At 35.2% G+C, this 18,435-nt stretch overlaps 1 protein-coding gene across 4 annotated transcripts in view; it reads right to left on the bottom strand.

The window, feature by feature from the left end:
- PDCD10 (programmed cell death 10) overlaps window positions 1-18,435 on the bottom strand; it is a 44,019-nt gene that overhangs the window by 9,722 nt on the left and 15,862 nt on the right. For 3 of the 4 annotated variants that reach the window (XM_032407270.1, XM_032407272.1, XM_032407273.1), the window contains 4 exons: window positions 15,914-16,020; window positions 6,920-6,973; window positions 1,615-1,732; window positions 836-962 (listed from right to left, as the gene is read on the bottom strand). In XM_032407270.1, coding sequence (XP_032263161.1) covers window positions 836-962; window positions 1,615-1,732; window positions 6,920-6,973; window positions 15,914-16,009 — 395 coding nt within the window. In that variant the 5' untranslated portion in view covers window positions 16,010-16,020. Of the gene's footprint in view, window positions 1-835; window positions 963-1,614; window positions 1,733-6,919; window positions 6,974-15,913; window positions 16,125-18,435 lie in introns of all 4 variants that reach the window. The other variant, XM_032407274.1, reaches the window with a different exon arrangement.

Raw genomic sequence — 18,435 nt, 5'->3', positions numbered from 1 at the left:
AACCTCTTTCCATTCTTTAAAGATACGAAGTATGATGATGCGGCCTCTTTCAGAAAACAACAACAAAACCTGTGCTAAATCTTTCCTTTTCAGCAATTTTTACTTGTGGTTTCACCAAAAGTTTGCATTGATAGTGCAGCTCTAATTATTCCCAATTTTCTTCATAGTATATCCAGTGAGGCTGAAGAAAATTGAGACTGTTTACTCATCCAGAAATTATGTTTGGATTTTCCCCTGATTCTCCCACCCTCTTAACCCCTGAGGAGAGTGCCCCTGGTTTGAGAGCCACTGCTCAAGGATGACCCATCTTGCTGCTGCTCACCAGTCAGCCTTCTGGCCCCATGCGTAATCTCGGTCTTATTTAACCTGTATCCCAAAGGTAAGGATTTGGAGGTTTACAATTTGGCCAATATTTAAAAATGCTATTCAAGCCTAAGAGTACATTACTTATTCTAATAACTTATGCCATTTCTGCAACAAAAACAATACTGGTATCCTTTGTTACCAATACTATAATTTATCCAACTTCCCTATTTACTTTAATCTGACATTTACATTTTTGCATTATTTTTTGTAGTTCTAACTACATTCCAATTTATGTACATTTCATTCACTGTTTTTATATGAACATTCTAAAAAATTTTATCATACTCTAAAGCCAAATACCACAGCTTAGGAGTTAATAATCAAAATGCAGCATTTAAAAATTTCAAGTCTGATTTCAAATTAAAATTTCAATTTAATATTAACGTCGTACCAAAATAAAACACCTAGAATGAGTGGTTCCTTTGAAGTACTTTCAAGAAAAGAAGAACCAAAGCCAAAAGTTGCTTACTTGATTGTCTGCAGAAACCTCACTCTGTCATTGATCTCATCTGGGATCTTACTGAGAATTTGCTTAAGTGCTCGTGCCTTTTCATTTAGGTCCTGGAATTCTGGCTCTGGTCGTTCAATCATATACTCTGACAAAATAAATACATAATAAAAACCATCATGCAACTCTGCCAAATTCAAGTCTACGAATTCCCAATGTTGGTTAAAGAGGTGGAGGGAGAAGAGAAAGGGAAAGGAAAGGAAAGACAAGGTTGCAAGGCAGAATTCATTAAAGTTCAACTTAGTTCAGAAATAATATTATGGCTCTTCCCAAGTAAAGGATCAAAAGATGAAAGACTAAACATTTTCAATTTGGGATAAATGGAAATTCAGTGAAATCTTAAACAAACAAACAAATAAATAAAAGTTAGGCTCAATCAAATTTACCAGGCCTCTGAAGCTATATTTCATAAGGAAACCTTAACGTAATGACATTCATAACAAATATAATGACAATATATATCTGTCAAGGGGGAAGAAGAGCTTAATAACCAACCTCTATATTGAATATGTAATGAGCTCATGATATCAAAACCCAAACAACCTACTAATATCTTCAGCACATTCTTGAAATCTCACTTAAAAACACACAATAATTTATATAGATGTCTGCCCCATTATCATCACAATAATAACAATAACAGTAAGAAAGGGGAGGGGCAGAAGACCCATTTGTCAAATAAAGTCTTGGAGGAAGTGCTTTTCAACAGCTGTAAGAAAATTAAATAAGACTCTGACTACCTTCTACATCATCAGCTGCCATTCGAAGAAGGGACTCTGTGAAGTTAACTTCTACACTTTTTTTCTCTAAAATTTTCATAATGATGTCTTGTGTAAGTCCTGGATTTTCTTTTTCAGCCTATAAAAGAAAGAAAGCTATTTTTAAAATACAGAAGCTCAATCAGCATTTTAAAGTCAAAACTTAATTGTTTAGAACCTGCTGGGAACCTCTTAGAGTAATCAACTTATGACAGCAGAAATCTTTGTAAAGTAGGTGTGGTGATGGCATTCACTTATGTTTTGTCAGAGCTTATGCATCGGTGACTTCTTATTACAGCCATGGTCCCATTTGCCATTTGAACATAAAGTACTTAACATTTCCTATTTCTCCTCTACATTCACTTGCAATCAAACCAGTAACAAGAATAGAAATAAAGATTCTATATATTTTGGTAATCCATCAATTACTCTGTTCAGTAGTTTAAATATACTAAGGACTTTTAGCTTTTTTTCATTAGCTAATATTTCAACTTGAGGATCAAGCTGTAACTCATCTTACCAGTACTTTGCAGATTCTTTGCATTTAAATGAACAGAATGTCAAGAAAAACAAAAATGAAACAAAAAGACAGGATTTCTTTTGCAGGTTTTATTTAAGCTATATAACCCTTTACTTTTCCATGTAATAATTTTCATTTCCTATTTTATTTCTGTAGCAAGAATATTTCCTTTTGTAGCAAGAATATTTGTAGCAAGAATAATTTACAGAACACCATTTAATCCTTTTGCTACCTCCTGAGCTTGTTTCACTGATGAGTTTGCATTACTTCTACGTTACTTACACTCACTAGGACACTAAAATCTTCTAGCCATCTCAAGACTGAACACAGAAGGGCGCCTGGGTTGGCTCAGACGGTTAAGCGTCTGCCTTCAGCTCAGGTCATGATCCCAGCGTCCTGGGATCAAGCCCCGCATCGGGCTCCCTGCTCAGCTGGAAGCCTGCTTCTCCCTCTCCTAATCCCTCTGCTTGTGTTCCCTGTCTCTCTGTCTCTATGTCAAATAAATAAAATTTAAAAAAAAAATCTTTAAAAAAAAAAGACTGAACACAGAAAGTTATGAGTTTATCATAGTTAATTTTCAGATTTGGGTTTTCCCCAGTAATTCTGTCCCATTTTATTATTTTTAAAAATTTTGTATTGACATTCTAAGTTTGTTTCTTTTAGGATGCCTGCCAATTTTAATCATTATGCTGATGATTTCCTATCTTTTTTGCCCAATATTAAACAGCAAATAGAAACACAATTTATGATCCTAATCAGACAGCAATCTATTTGCTTCCATATGTGTCAAGCACATTTAACCTCTGCCTTTTCAATTCCATTCTGGTATCACTGCAGATCCAGTTTCTTCCTGTTCCTACTGCTCTGTCCATTATAATATCTTGTTTCTCATTAGGCTTCAAGTATCAGAAACTGAAAGGTTTTGGAATGGAATGGGAAAAGAAAATATTCACATTTATCTCAATCCTGGGATCATTTTAACTGCTGTCATATGCTATTCAAGGAAATCATTTTGATAGATGATTAATAACAATAAAGTGTATCCTACTGAATTCCATTTCCTTTATAACCTGTTTTGATTTTTCCTTCCATGAATATATTTAAGATAGAATCTATTTTTAAAAAACAAGGGTTACGGGCGCCTGGGTGGCTCAGTCGTTAAGCGTCTGCCTTCGGCTCAGGTCGTGATCCCAGGGTCCTGGGATCGAGGCCCGCATCGGGCTCCCTGCTCGGCAGGAAGCCTGCTTCTCACTCTCCCCCTCCCCCTGCTTGTGTTCCCTCTCTAGCTCTCTCTCTCTCTGTCAAATAAATAAATAAAATCTTTAAAAAAAAAAAAAAACAAGGGTTACTTTTAAAGGAAAAGTTGTACAAACATGGGTTAAGATGGTGTCAACATTATTAATTTGGTGACCTGCCACAAAACTATACACACTATTTAGATAAGTCAGCATTTGATAAAGTGGTTTATCTTCTTTCTCTAAGTAGCATTAAATTACCTATATAATGCACCATCTTACGAGGCAGGGGAGTACTCTCCATGTGCTTACAGAATATGCCAGCAGAACAATAATCTCTCTATGATTAAGTTATAATAAACTGCCAAAGTCATTAAGTGCTGAAAGCCTGAGAATAAAGTTTTCAACACCAAGTTGTGTGGAGCCCCAAACTGCCAAAACCAGAGCATTCTAGAAATCCTACAGAGGTCTCTAACTTTCTCAGTTCACAAGTGTTCTTAGGGCTAAGAAAATAGTGGCTATGTAGTAGTTAGGTTCAAATAACCTCGTAAGTACTCGTGTCCTAATTCTTAAGAACCTAGCAGGTTCTAAAAATACACAAATTGAAAGAAAAACATTTTGTTTCATTCTTAAATAACCATGATTACTTATTAATGAGATGCATTCACCTGTTGGGCACTACACAATTTCTCAAATGTTGGAGTTAGACTGGATCCTACAATCCTCATTTCCTATTGGGACACTGATTTTCTTGTGGTACTTACTTTTTAATCACAGAAATGGCCAAAATTCCAACTTTACAAAAATACGACATCACTGCAAGGAATGTAGCCCAATCTAGTATGTTGAAATTGCAAACTACCTCAAGCTAGCATAGTTCACACAGTGTCAGATGTTTAGTATCACTGTGTTCCTTTAAAGTTTTAAAATAACTCATAGCACTCTTCTGAGTTTGCTGTGGGGCCCCAGGGTGCCTCAAGTACCTAGCTCAGGAACAATCGTCTTAGTATCTTCTGGCTGAAATCCTTAAGCTACTTACTTTTCATTTTAAAAGCCTTAAATTTACCCAATGTCTCTGACTGACAAAATAGATCTGTGCTTAAATCGGAGACTTTTAACTACCTATACCTTCAGGTTTTCTCCCAGAATTACAACCTTGAATTCTGTGGGGATCCAATTTTTATGAAGAATCCCACTGTGAAAGAAAACTATCCCCAAAGGCAGTAACATCCACTCTCATGATTCAGTGATTCTCAACAGCACAACCTATCAGAACTTTCCACAGGGGAAAAGAATCAAAGAGAATAGACATCTTAAAAGATAATATTCATTAGTATTTTATCTTGGGGAAAACAATTTTAATCCCTTTTCTCGTGATAATAAAACTACCAAACCTTGATAAATGACACTTGTGGTCAAATAACTGGAAATATGGACATATATTTTGGGAATATTAATAGGGATATATGGGTGGGTGAGGCATTTATTTTATTTATTTATTTTTTGAGAACGAGAGAAAGTACGGGGAGGGGGGGAGAAGCAGAGGGAGAGGGAGAAGCAGACTCCCCGCTGAGCAGGGAGCCCCATGCAAGGCTCGATCCCAGGAACCTGGGATCATGACCTGAGCCAAAGACAGATGCTTAACCGACTGAGCCACCCAGGCGCCCCTGGGTGAGACTCTTAAATTTTTCATATAAGTTGTAGTTTTAAAAACACAAAAATCTTCATCTTCTTAATGCATACCCTTTTAATTCCATTTGAAATTTAACAAATTAAATATGATGATAAAAATCAATCAATGCAAAACTGACTAATTTATTTTCCTCTCAAAATAACTTCCACTTTGCCCAATTAACAATCAGTGTCATGGTTAATAAAATTTATCCATATGTTAAACCAGATCTATCAAAGCACATACTTTAAACATACTATTTGCTTTTAAAATGTACTTTAGTGTTAAAACATCAGATTATATGTAAGGATATTTGTAAGAAAAAGCTTAATGAAATTTGTTATTTTATCTCTTTTAGAAATGACATTGAAGATATCATCTACTACTTCAGACAGAGTCCTCCTTATGATGATCCACAGGAGAAATTTCTCTCTGTTCTTGCTATCAGAAAAGCTAAAAAACCGACTTTTCCTTATCAATACTCTATTGTGCAATAGGTCGCCTTTCCTTCCTTTCTTTGGCCACAAAGAAAATAGCAAGTTAGTTTAAAACAGTTTCCATCATGCCTCCCTAATAACCAAATATGCCATTCCAGAGCCACACTGAAGCTCAAAGAAAAAAGAAAAAAAAATTGATGATATTGCTTCATTCCTTCTCTTCATTAACCCATTGATTTGTCAGAACATATTTTAATTAAGCTACTATGTATGAATACACAAGCACTGCATTTTAGAGTATTAATCACATCAAAATAGCTCTAATAAAATATATACAATGTAAATTCTTGTGGTGAAGAGAGATGTCTAGTGACAGTATCTATCCTAGCAGTTAAGAGTGGTATCAATAAACAATCTTTGCCATAAAAAGAACTCAAGCTTGATGGATTTATAGTTCTAATCCAATAAAACTTAACTATAAATTTATTCTAGATTTAAACATTAAAATACTTTACCTGAAACAGAAGTTATTTTAGATATTAATGGGAACAAACACACAATAAGTAAATAAAATTGAAGTTTGGGGTACCCTGATATGTACTGGGAAAGGAAGGGGGATGGATAAAGTTTTACATGAAAGAATGCACCTAATATATAGAATAGGACTGTCCAATAGAAATATAATGTAAGCAACAAATATCATTCATTGTAATTTTAAATTTTCTAGTGACCATGTTACAAGATAACAAATAAGTGAAATCATTTTAAAAGTACATCCAAAATATTATCATTTCAACATATAATTAATATAAAATACTTATTACTGAGTTATTTTACATTCTTCTTCTTATACTAAGTATTCAAAATCTGGTGTGTATTTTACACTTGGAGTACAACTCAATTTGAACTAGCAACATGTGGCTAGTATTTATCAAACAGTGCAGGTCTAGAGACAACAAAAAAGTTCACTCTGACAGAGTGACTTGGATGTATGTTTGCAAGGTACCCTTAATCTGACCCCCACACAGGTCTTGTTTTCCCATCAAAAATACTGTTTTATACTTATGTTCTATAATTAAGCAATATGAAGAACATCTTTTTGAGTTATAACTTCACAAAAATTTTTATCAAGTCAAATAACAGAAAAAGAAATTAAAAAATATACTCTAAAGCTAAAGAGAAAAGACTCCAAAGAAGTCAGTTTCCAAAACAAAAAATGACAAAAAGATGATTGCTAAGGAAACAGCATTTGTTTCCATTCACTTTTGGGAAATGTTTTAAGCTTTACAGAGTACACTAAAACAGACGTGAGACAGCTGAAGAGGTTTTCACTAAAAGGAAATAAAGTGGCAATTATCACATGGTATTCAGATTTACATACAACATACATTTTAATCATCATAATAAATTATTTGCACCTCACCTTAATGAAAGCTGCTCTCAGTGTCTGAGCTGCTGACAGGTTTACTCGTTCTAGCTGCAATATAAATTTTAAATCACTATTAATATCAATTTCCTCAGAAAAAGCACATTTCTGATATTCCATTCTACAGTAATAACACTGATACATCCATCATTTGATCAACAAATATGACTGTGACCTTTAGGAAACAAATTCAGTATGTGTAGAATGAGGGTAAACTTTTGTACTTAGATAGTTAAATACATCTTTCTAAAACAAGGGATAGTAACCTGGCTTCAGATTTTTAGCCTCATCACTACTGGTCAAGATGTCCAAGTTCAGGAAAGCTCTTCAGATACACTTGCTATTTATTCTAAATCACCTTAATTCTTGAAATACACAGGTCATCTAAAATTTTCATTAGAAACCATGAGAAATTAAAGGATGTATGAGTTCTTCACTCTTTTTATTTTTAAAAACAAAACACACTCTACCTTAAAAGTAGATTTAAGCACAGAATGCAAAATAATATCAAGTCCCTATAGAAAGAATAAACATATTTACTTCAATTACTGAAAATAAGGTTCAAGATCAACTCTCAATGCTCTGTTGCAAGTATATGGCAAATGAGGTGTGCACTGAATAGAAAATGACCAACACCAAGAAAACATTTATTATTTAAGATTTTTTTGTATTTATTACCTTACTCCTTTTTAATTATTTTACAATCCCTCAGCCAGGGATTAAGTTGAGATTAGTCTATTTTATTAATTAGCAAACAGCACTGACAAAAGGTTTGATACTAAATAAAGACTGTGGATCATCTGTCCTCTATGTTATCTGGATTAAAAAAAGGTTACCTAAAATACTGAACCAAAAGTTCAATCCCAAAGCTTTTAATTTTAATATCAAATATGTGAGGTTTACAATTTTGAAAGATACATGTCCTTATTATACACTTTACAGAATTCATTTTTCAGTGAGCAAAAAAAAAAAAAAAAAAATTCCATAAAAATAATGCCATTTGTTGAAAAGTTAACTGCTAGGCTTAAAACAACTACCTTCAGTTAAATTCCTATTTTTTTAGTCCCTAAAGATTGGGCCAATTAATTCAATAAAGCTCAATGTATATATTTTTTATTGGGGACAATATTAAATGTTCAAAAACAATGTTAACTTTTATAGGATTCTTATGCAAGTGGAATCTTTTTACAAAAATCTTAGGAACATATCATATCTTGCAATAAATATTCCTTTCAATCCCTCGAGGAAATAAATGTAAGTTTTCCTTTATAAACAACATATATGCACATATACATATCTAAGGAATGGCCTACACTTTATTAAATCAATTTATTTTCTGAACAAGACAGAAATGCCAAGAACCTTATCTCCCTACAAGTTACGCACCTTCAGCAAAAAAGCAACAAAATGTGCCAAGATAAACACTTTATCTCCAAAAATAAATAAAAGGCCATTTAACTCAGTTTTTAACTTGGCTTCTACAAATCCAGTAAAATCTAACATTGCCTTAGTAGATAAAAGGGAAAACACAAGAGGACAAGGTAGGCAAATACAGCAAAAAAGCAACTATGTAAGTTTATAAAATTAATGAAAATATGCTGCCACAAATGAAAAATTTTCTTCTTCCATGGAATTCATTTAATTGCAATGAATCCTATTTAAGATTAAAATAATAATACAGCTCTTCTGATCTCAAGTTCTTGTTGTGTAAGGGAAGGAGAGGCAGACAGACAGGATGAATGTTTCCAGTCTGATAGGAACCATTTCCTTATTTGGGCTTACACCACACTCCAACCTCTTTCAAGAAGTCAAAGGTCTGAGTCAGATGTGTACCTTCAAGTATCTGCATCATTAACTCATTCTGTACTGCCCTGGCTGGTGTGTGAAAGGGTCAAGGCAAATAAAAGAGGCCCAGAATAGTCTGTGAAGAACTAATAAAATTAGCGAAGATAGACATCAGATTTCTAGATTAAGTTTACATATATGTGTCTTAGAAAAGAAAGGGAAAGGTCAGGCATATACTAAATCAAATCTGTGAGCTGTGAAGCACCTCAACCAGAACTCTGCAGGGAGTCATTTTGGGATACATTATATACCCACATATCTTGCAGTAAGCCCACTAGGCTTCATTACTCATATGATATCCCCACTACCCAGGAAGTACCAGGCATACAGGCACCTATCTACTTTTTGAATTGAACTTAATCTCTCAACCATAAATTTATCTAAATTGTTCTTCAATTTACTTATAATTTCAAGCCTGTAATACTTAGCAAGATATGTTTTTATCTTCCCTAATAAAAAGTGCTTCCCCTTTAGATCTTTCACTTGTGATAGATAATTTGATGATAAAATCATGTTCACCTTACCTTTCATGACAGTATAAGGTCCTGGCAGTATCCTAATAACAGTTATCATTTACTTAGCACCTATAATGAATTTTGTTATGTATTTTCATAGAGAGTATCTCATCCTCACAATCTGTAACTAGCTATCATCATCTCTATTTTACAGAGGCAGAAATTCAGTTTGCATAAATTTATCCAATATTCAAGAGCTCGTGCATACAGAGGCAGGATTCATAACAAATCTGTCTGGCTCTAAAACCTGTGCACAAGCCACTTAATGCTACCCTGCCTCCCTGAATTCACCCTTCCGACACTGGCATCCACTCTCTCACTGAATCTCTTCAACTACTGAAGAACTAACAAACGCCTGAGTTTCTCCCACGTGTAAGAAAGTCAGTGTGAGAGATAAAAGAAATAGATTATAGTCCTGGAACCCCAGAAGATCAATTTAAGTAAGCAGCTACATGGAAACTAATGGGATCACTGTCAGCTGAAGTAGAAAAAAAAAAAGTCTTTATGGAGGTGAAAGCTGAACTGGTCCCTGAAGAACACAGACTCTTAAAATCACCTTCCTGGTGGGGCGCCTGGGTGGCTCAGTTATTAAGTGTCTGCCTTCGGCTCAGGTCATGATCCCGGGGTCCTGGGATCGAGCCCCACATCGGGCTCCCTGCTCAGCGGGAAGCCTGCTTCTCCCTCTCCCACTCCCCCTGCTTGTGTTCCCTCTCTCGCTGTGTCTCTGTCAAATAAATAAAATCTTTAAAAATAAAATAAAATAAAATAAAATCACCTTCCTGGGCCATCTGCAAACTTACGGGTTTCTTCAGGGGTAACCCATGTGGGAGTAAAGGTTTTATGTAAGTTTAGAACAGACAAGAATTTCCATTTTGTTTCCAATACTTCCACTAATTAGTCCAGTAATTTTTTTCAGCTTTTGAGGTAACAGTTGTTGGCCAGGTTATCTTTAAAGAGACAATGCAATCATTTCTTAGTAGTAATTGATTCTGAATTCAGAGGAGGAGGAGGGAACATATGATTACGCCTTGCATTAATGGATATCTGGACAAGGAGAGGCTCTCCTCGGGCCTCAGCCATCTAGGAATTCCATGTCACCAGTAAAAGAGTAAAGGGCAAAAAGAGAATAAGCACAAGAGAACAGGGCACCTAATCTCATTTCACCAAAAAGGTAAAGAAAGTACCTCCTGAAGTCCCAACTAGAAGGAAATAATAGGCTGGGGTGGACCTAACAGCAGGGCTCTCACCCCAACCTCACGTTCTGCCTACTCTGTTTTGTGAGCTCCTCCTGTAATTTATTCTTGATAGCTTCTGAGAGCACTATTAACTACCAACTTGTCAAATTTAACTCTCTAGAATGTTTATAAAAATACTTCAAAAGCTTACACATAATTGTGATTCCATAGAAAGTGCATTTATTGCATTGGTCCCTCCATTTATTGCACTGGTCCCTCCCTCCAAAGGTATCAGCTCATTCCTATACTTTATTTGCTAGTTATCAAGCCTGTCTCTTACACCCATAACTAAAAAAAAAAAAAAAAAAAATCCATTTAACTCTTTGGTTACTCAAGTTTTATAGGTCTTGCATAAAATCTTTTGAAAGTATTCTTTCTTTTTTTAAGGTCAAAATAATTAGGTTAGTTGGTTCTGAATTATCTACTAATTTGGCTTCCTCAAAATCAGGCATGATTTCTCCATGCTGACAACCTTCTCCCCTCCCCACAAACACTATTAATCCTATTCTTTAAAAGGAATCATACATGGCCAAGACACAAGAAAAAGGGGTGCCTGGGTGGCTCAGCTGGTTAAGCATCCAACTTGATTTTGGCTCAGGTCATGATCTCAGGGTCCTGGGATGGAGCCCCTAGCAGAGCTGGGCTCCCCACTGAGCAGGGAGTCTACTTGTCCCTCTCTGACCTTCCCCCGCTCATGTGCGCACTCTCTTCCACTCTCTTTTAAATAAATAGATAAATCTTAACAAAAAAAAGACACAAGAATAAAAGGTACATCTCTTATGACTCAAATGAAAATGAGGTAAGTCAGATAAAAAAAAGAAAAAAAGCTAGAACATAAGTAGACAGACTCAAGAGGCCACCTATCAACTTTTGTGCTGCCACAAAGAAGAGAGATGCAGTCATGTGTTTTATACATAGTAAATGTTTCTAAAATAATCCGTTTCTGGGGTTGCCAAGTTTTCCAGCAAAAAACACAAGCAGAGCCACCTATCACAAATATGTTTCATTAAAAATTGCTTACTAGAATGTAAAACTCTAGGGAATGCTCACAATTTTATCCAGAAAATTGCACAAAGACTTCTGAATAACAGTTCTAACACTTAACTACATGCCTGGTACTATTCTCAGTACTACAATATATTAAGTCATTTATTTTACAGAGTTATGAGAAATAAGTATATTACTGTTTATCATCAGTTTATAAACAAGGTCAGAAAGATAAGACTACATAGCCCAGAGTAAGGGGCAGAGCAGTAATTCTTATGCAAGATATTAACTACGATCACCTCTGGATGGAGGGACTGCAGGTAAAACCCATGCCTTCACTATGGAGAAGTATGTTTACTATGCTCCAATTCTGGGGTTTGATTTTTTTCTTTCAATGAAAAAAAAAGGATAGTTAGGTATGTGAAGTTGGAGAAGTATTCACAGATTTCATTTGCTTATTGGAAAAAATTAAGAGTTGCATATTCTGCTGAGTTGGCTGAAATAACTGTGTTGGATGCTTCTGAATATAATATTAATTACTTATTCAGAAGTACCATTTTTGTGTGATTTATAAACAAGCATATAAACCCTTGGTGATCTAAAATTCTTAGTTGTTTGCAAAACTGTTCATTCCTATCTCAAAACACAATACATATTTCTTCAGAAATTATACTTCACCTTAAAATAATTCCTCTAAAAAGTCACAGGAAACGATGATTCATGGTGTATCTTTCCCTGGAATGAAGAATTGAACTACACCTCTCTCCTCGATACACAAAGATCAGTAGAAAGTAATACAGTACATGAGAACCTGACCTAAGACTTGTCATGACATTTCTATAAACTATTTCATAAGGTAACCAGGAGACCTATTTCACAGTACATTTACAACACATGCAATACACTTGGACTCTGAACTCTGCAGCAGCTGATTAAATAAGAAGCCTACTCCTTTCTCAGCTGTCTTGGCATAGCTTCATTAAGTTTAGCGAACATCAAACTCCCGGAATGCCACAAATAACTTTGCTTTGTGAGCTGGAGTAACAGTACTAAAATTTCCCAGATATAAGGATGCCCTACTATCTAAAAATCTGTTCTACAAGAAGACTTCCAGACTACCATTGTTACTACTATGAATGTTATGGTAAGGTGAGAATGGGTAAGTTTTTTTAACTCTTCCAATACACTGTGGACAAAATTAAGTGTATCATTTAGCTCCAGAGTTAAACATTCATCCCTACTCTGGTACTACTTTCTGTAAGATTAATTTGACAATCATTTTATCTTTAAATCCGTATAGCACAGAAAAACAGAGCCAAACTAAATTCTAACTTCCCCATTAGTAGATCTGTAGAAAAATCTATGTTTGAACTATAGTTAAATACTAATGTTTAACTGACTAGGTATCTTATTTTAGATGTTACATTAATACACTGGAATGTCAGACAACAATGCTACTACTTTATTCTTCTCAACCACACACTTCACATTTGAAGTCACAATTATTTTATTCCATTCCTAAATCAAGCCCCAGATTTCATATCTCTATCAAAAAGGAGACCTACTACCACTATTCCTAAAAGCCTGTTATTTCTGAACACTTGTTTTTGTAACGTGACAAAAATAATTTTTATAAAAAGCTTGATACCATGTTGTTAGATCATAAATTTGAGAGCTAGACCCTGACAATTTGACACAGTATCTCTCAGTCTGCTACATCTAGCCATTTCATTTTCAAATTCAGTTCTAACAATTCTTGAACCAACTATGAAACATTTGGCAACACGTTCTAATTCCGGGCCCATTAACCCACATATTTTTTAGATGTCATCTGGCAAGAATCATTGCCTTTATTTCTGGAAGAGATTTACCAGTCCATTCATAGCCTTTCTTCTTTCAAATTAATTTTTCTTACACATGAATAAATTAGAAAAGATATCTCAGTATTAATCCCAACAGTTCGTTTCATCAGAATCTCATATCCTATATAACTATTTTCCAAAGCTAAGATTCAAATAAAATCCATTTTCCTTATGTAGGAAAAGATCACTCTAGTTGTTAGAAAAAAAACTTCTCTCACTCCTCTTCACTAAGATCAAACAGCTCTGCAATGTAAATTGCCCTTCCTTCAAGTAAAGACTCAAAATACTAGATAAATACAGAAATGCCCCATACAACTTGGCCCAAAAGCCCACAGGGGTGGCTAGCTATACAGACCCAAGAAGAGGGAGCACTTCTGGGTAGAACTGCCATAATGGTTCTTGAACTACCTGAGAAGTTAAAACACTAAACATCAACATACATTACTTAATAGTTTCAGTGACTGTCTTCTTACCTCATACCTGGTACAAGGATAATTAAATAATGTATTTGCTTAAACATCTGTTTAAGATGTTTAAGAAAATAGTTCCCTATGGTTCTTAAGAAGAGGTATAATGCCTTTTTCTTTTCCACATCCTCGGACCCTAGCAGACTACTCAGCAAATAAATGGCTGACATTTAGTAAATATTTACTAAACAGAACTGAAGCACTTACTTCTAACAGTAACTGTAGTCTTGTAATGAATGGGTACGTATTAGAACAAAATGGTGGAACTAATTACTGGGGTGTTGGCTATACCTGCCAGAGATGGGTATTACCAGCCCTAAAAGAGTGCCTCCAATGCTACCACAGTATTAGTATAACAGGGACAGGTTTTTCAAAAGATGCCTCCTATTGCTTCCTCTTTAGTAACAAAACTTCTAAATTTCCCAACCTCCTTTGCAGCTAGGTGTAGTCATAAGACTAAGTTCTTGCCAATGAGATGTAAATGGAAGTCTTGTACAGGACTTTCAAAAAGGTTACTTGAAGGAAGCTTAACTGGCTGGAAGTAACACCCCCAACTCTATTCCATTTTTTTGTGCCTTCCAGACAACAACTTAGGACATGATGAATGGAGATTCAGCAGCTACCCCACATGCTGAGGTGACCTGGATAACGCAAAGTAAGCACTAGGATACCGAGTCATAATAACACTAGCACTGGACCACTTATCGCTATAATTTTTATGCAAGAGAAATAACTTTTATCCAAGCCACTGTTTTTTTCTTTTATGGTCACCAAACCTAGTAACACTATTTGACAGATAGCATTTAGAATTTCAAAATGTATGTCTGAAATGGCAACTAGGTCTGTGATTTCCAAGTTGAAGAGGATGAATCACTCTCTATTGTCCCCAAGACTTAAGACCACAAATGCATCAAATACATTATTATTAAACCTAATAATGTGGGAGAAAGGGTTTTGAAATCCAGAATCTTACTCTAATATAAATACTTTACAAAAAGGAATAGGGCGCCTGGGTGGCTCAGTTGGTTAAGCGACTGCCTTCGGCTCAGGTCATGATCCTGGAGTCCCTGGATCGAGTCCCGCATCGGGCTCCCTGCTCGGCAGGGAGCCTGCTTCTCCCTCTGACCCTCCCCCTTCTCATGTGCTCTCTCTCTCATTCTCTCTGTCTCAAATAAATAAATAAAATCTTTAAAAAAAAAAAAAAAAAAAGGAATAAACAGTCATTGGAAATGGTGAGGGTTTCCAAGTTACAGCAGCAACAATAAGGTCAATGGTGTTGACAGCTTTATAATTAGCAAAACAAAAACAGAAAGACCCTAATTGAATATACAGAAAGGCTAAGGCTGAAGCCACTGAATTTGGAATCCTAGATTTTAGTTCTAGGTAATTTTATGAACACCATTTCACATATTAGGAACTCAATTCACTATTAAAAGGAGGGGCATGATTAAATTATTTCTAAGGAATTTCCAGCTCTAATTCTCTAAATTAAACGAAAAACCGAAAATGTATTAAGTCCTAGAAAATTCCTCAAATAAAAAAGCAACTACATCTTCTCTAGATACTAAAGCAATGGTAGCTTCCATTTATCAGTAAAAATATGTTTTGTCTCTACTGACTAGAATTCATCAGGATATTTTTGTGCCTGCTCTTCTGGATACCTAAAATGTGCTTATCCTGAACTCAACTGTCAAACCCTTACTTACCTCTTTTCGATCTTAGCATATATGTCTCATCTTGAATGAGGCTGGTCCTGAACCCTAAAGCAGATCCCACCTGCTATTTTATTGAACATACAATTTTTCGTGACTTCATAGCACTTACCACAACTTTCCATTTATATAATTACTTGTATTCTTTTATTCAATGTCTGTCTCTCCCCCTATAATGAAACTTCCAGATGGGAAGCAATCTATCCAGGTTCCCCCCTCCCTACTGTTTTATGTCCAGTCCTGGTACAATGCCTAACACACAGATGAAATTCATCTATGTATTTGTTATATGAAGGAACAAACAAATGAATAAATGACGCAGGCATCAAGAATTAAAGAGATCATATGAGAAGTGTTTACCTACTTACCTCATTAAACACAGGATACATGACTGCATAGAGGGGCATAGAAACCATGGAAGTGGTCTCAGCTTCATTCTTCATCTCTTCCATTGTCATCCTCATTCAAAAGCCAACTACAGTAGAAAAAGCAGTGCTAAAATGCAGAGGAATCTTCATTCACTGCAGTATTTCTTTTCTCTTTTGTGATAAAAGAACAGGGCACAAAATATATACTGACCTGGTTAAAAGGGAAGAAAGAACAGAGATTTACTCTATTAAGGGAAAACTACAAACACCAATAACTTTCTTTTCCAGTGTCTCTATCTTACGAACAGCTGATTTGTTAATGTATCTTACTTGTGAAGGTACCCCTGATCAGTAAGACATCTCTTTTCCTCCTCAGACTCAGGAATTTGCCCTTTCTTACAACTAATTTTCCCTCATTAACGAAGCTGTGATTCAAAAACCCACTCATCTTAGAGAGAGTGCTCCCTGAAGCACCATGGAATAATGATGCATCTAATTCTATCACATATACAATCAAAAAAGTTAATACAAGAAATTATCAACAAAGTGTATAATTATAGCACTTATACATAACATAAAACTATAACTGTGAAATACATAAAGCATAAATGTTAATGGAGAATGGCATTAAGAATTAAGAAAAAAGGGGCGCCTGGGTGGCTCAGTCGTTAAGCATCTGCCTTCGGCTCAGGTCCTGATCCCAGGGTCCTGGGATCCAGCCCCGCATCAGGCTCCCTGCTCGGCGGGAAGCCTGCTTCTCCTTCTCCCACTCCCCCTGCTTGTGTTCCTGCTCTCGCCCTGTCTGTCTCTGTCAAATAAATAAATAAAATCTTACAAAAAAAAAAAAAAAATTAAGAAAAAAGGTGTTTAGATTAAAATCTTTTTGCTAATAGTTCACTGATTTTGCCACCAAAAAATAACAACAAAAGCACAGCCAAGCACCAAAGATTTAAGACAAATCTTAAAACTGGGAAAATTCTATCAAATGTGGTCTATTTGGGGGAAAAAATGTTATTTAATTTTGCCAGTGGTATTTCTGAATCTTTGTCCAAACCTGGCACAAAACCTAAGTAGAGAGATCCACAGACACTGATAGTTTGACAATATACTGAGAATTCAATAATATAAGAGAAATTTTGCCTTGAATAGTTGAGGAAGTATGTTGGTTTTTAAGAGAAAGCAACTGTATTTATTTCCTTTGCTAGGCTAAAAAATGAGCCTAATTATAAAGTAAGAGAGTAATATTAGTGACATATCTATATTTTAAACAATGTATATTGGTATATATATTTCAAAACCATCAATTTTCAATAATTTCTATCATTTATAAAGCATTTTCAGATTATAAAACATTTTTCACACACTTTTAGTCCTCACAATTACTTTACATTAATTGTCATTCTAATCTTATTTCAGGTTCTGAGATGATAAATGATTTGACCAAGAACACATATGCAGAGGCCCAAGACTTGATCCTAATACTCTCAATCCAGATCTGATAATTCCACATTTAAAAAAAAAAAAACAAAAAACTAAGTTTGAAGTAGAGACAAAGAATCTCAGCTCATCTACCCAAGAAAATACCCAGAAGTTATTCATTCACTGAATAAATGTAGGTTTAGCACCTACTCTGTAAAAGATGCGGGGAGGGGGGGGTGATTAAGATGTAGTCCTAATCATTAAAACTTATCTGGGCCAGACTGTGGAAGACCTAAGCAGTTTGAAAGATACAATCAAAAGTCTGAGTATGCAGAACTTCAAAAAGCTCTAATACCTTGTCCCATCTGAGAACTGCTTACTATCCTTCCATAATCCCTACCAGTGAAAGGGAACTTGACACCTACAGAAACCGGCTAGTCCCATTTCTGGTAGTTCTAAATATGGAAAGTTTTTCGTTTGGGGGCTACAAGCTGCTCACTGACCTCACAGAACCAAATCAATAAATAAAAATAAGAAGGCCAATTCCTAAGTCTTATTCTATAGGGTAATAGAAAGCCATTACCTGATCAGATCATTTATTTAAGCGATTGCTTTGGTCATACTGTTAAGGATAGAATGGAGGAACATAACCTGATGGCAGGGGAAACTTAAGAGACCTAGTATAGTTATATAAAAGACCAACCAGACCTGAGCAAGTAGCAAGAGGAAGAAGGTAAATAATCAATTGTGACCCTGCTGTTTCTAATTAACTACTTAACTGGCCATTCGGTAATCTACTTTTCCAATTTAGAAATAAATTGTGAATACTTTTTCATATTAAACTTGGAACAAAAAAGAGGGGCTGAAATGCAGGGATAGTAGTCAAAATGAAAATGATGGATACTGGAAGCACAGTATAGACAGTAATTGAAGGCATCAGTATCAATGGAAAAAAAAAAAACAAAAAAACAAGCAAGAAATAGCAGAACAGGGCCAACACCAGAACCTGAAGAGCCATCTCATGGGGTAACAGAAAAAAAATCATTCGTTTATTTAACAAATACTTATCCATTACCTATACAGAATTAGGCCTAGGACTAGCT

This window comes from Phoca vitulina, unplaced genomic scaffold, assembly GCF_004348235.1.
Source record: "Phoca vitulina isolate PV1807 unplaced genomic scaffold, GSC_HSeal_1.0 scaffold8, whole genome shotgun sequence".
Taxonomy (NCBI): Eukaryota; Metazoa; Chordata; class Mammalia; order Carnivora; family Phocidae; genus Phoca; species Phoca vitulina.
Note: the sequence above shows the minus strand (reverse complement) of the source record. Positions and strands in the feature narration are given on the sequence as shown.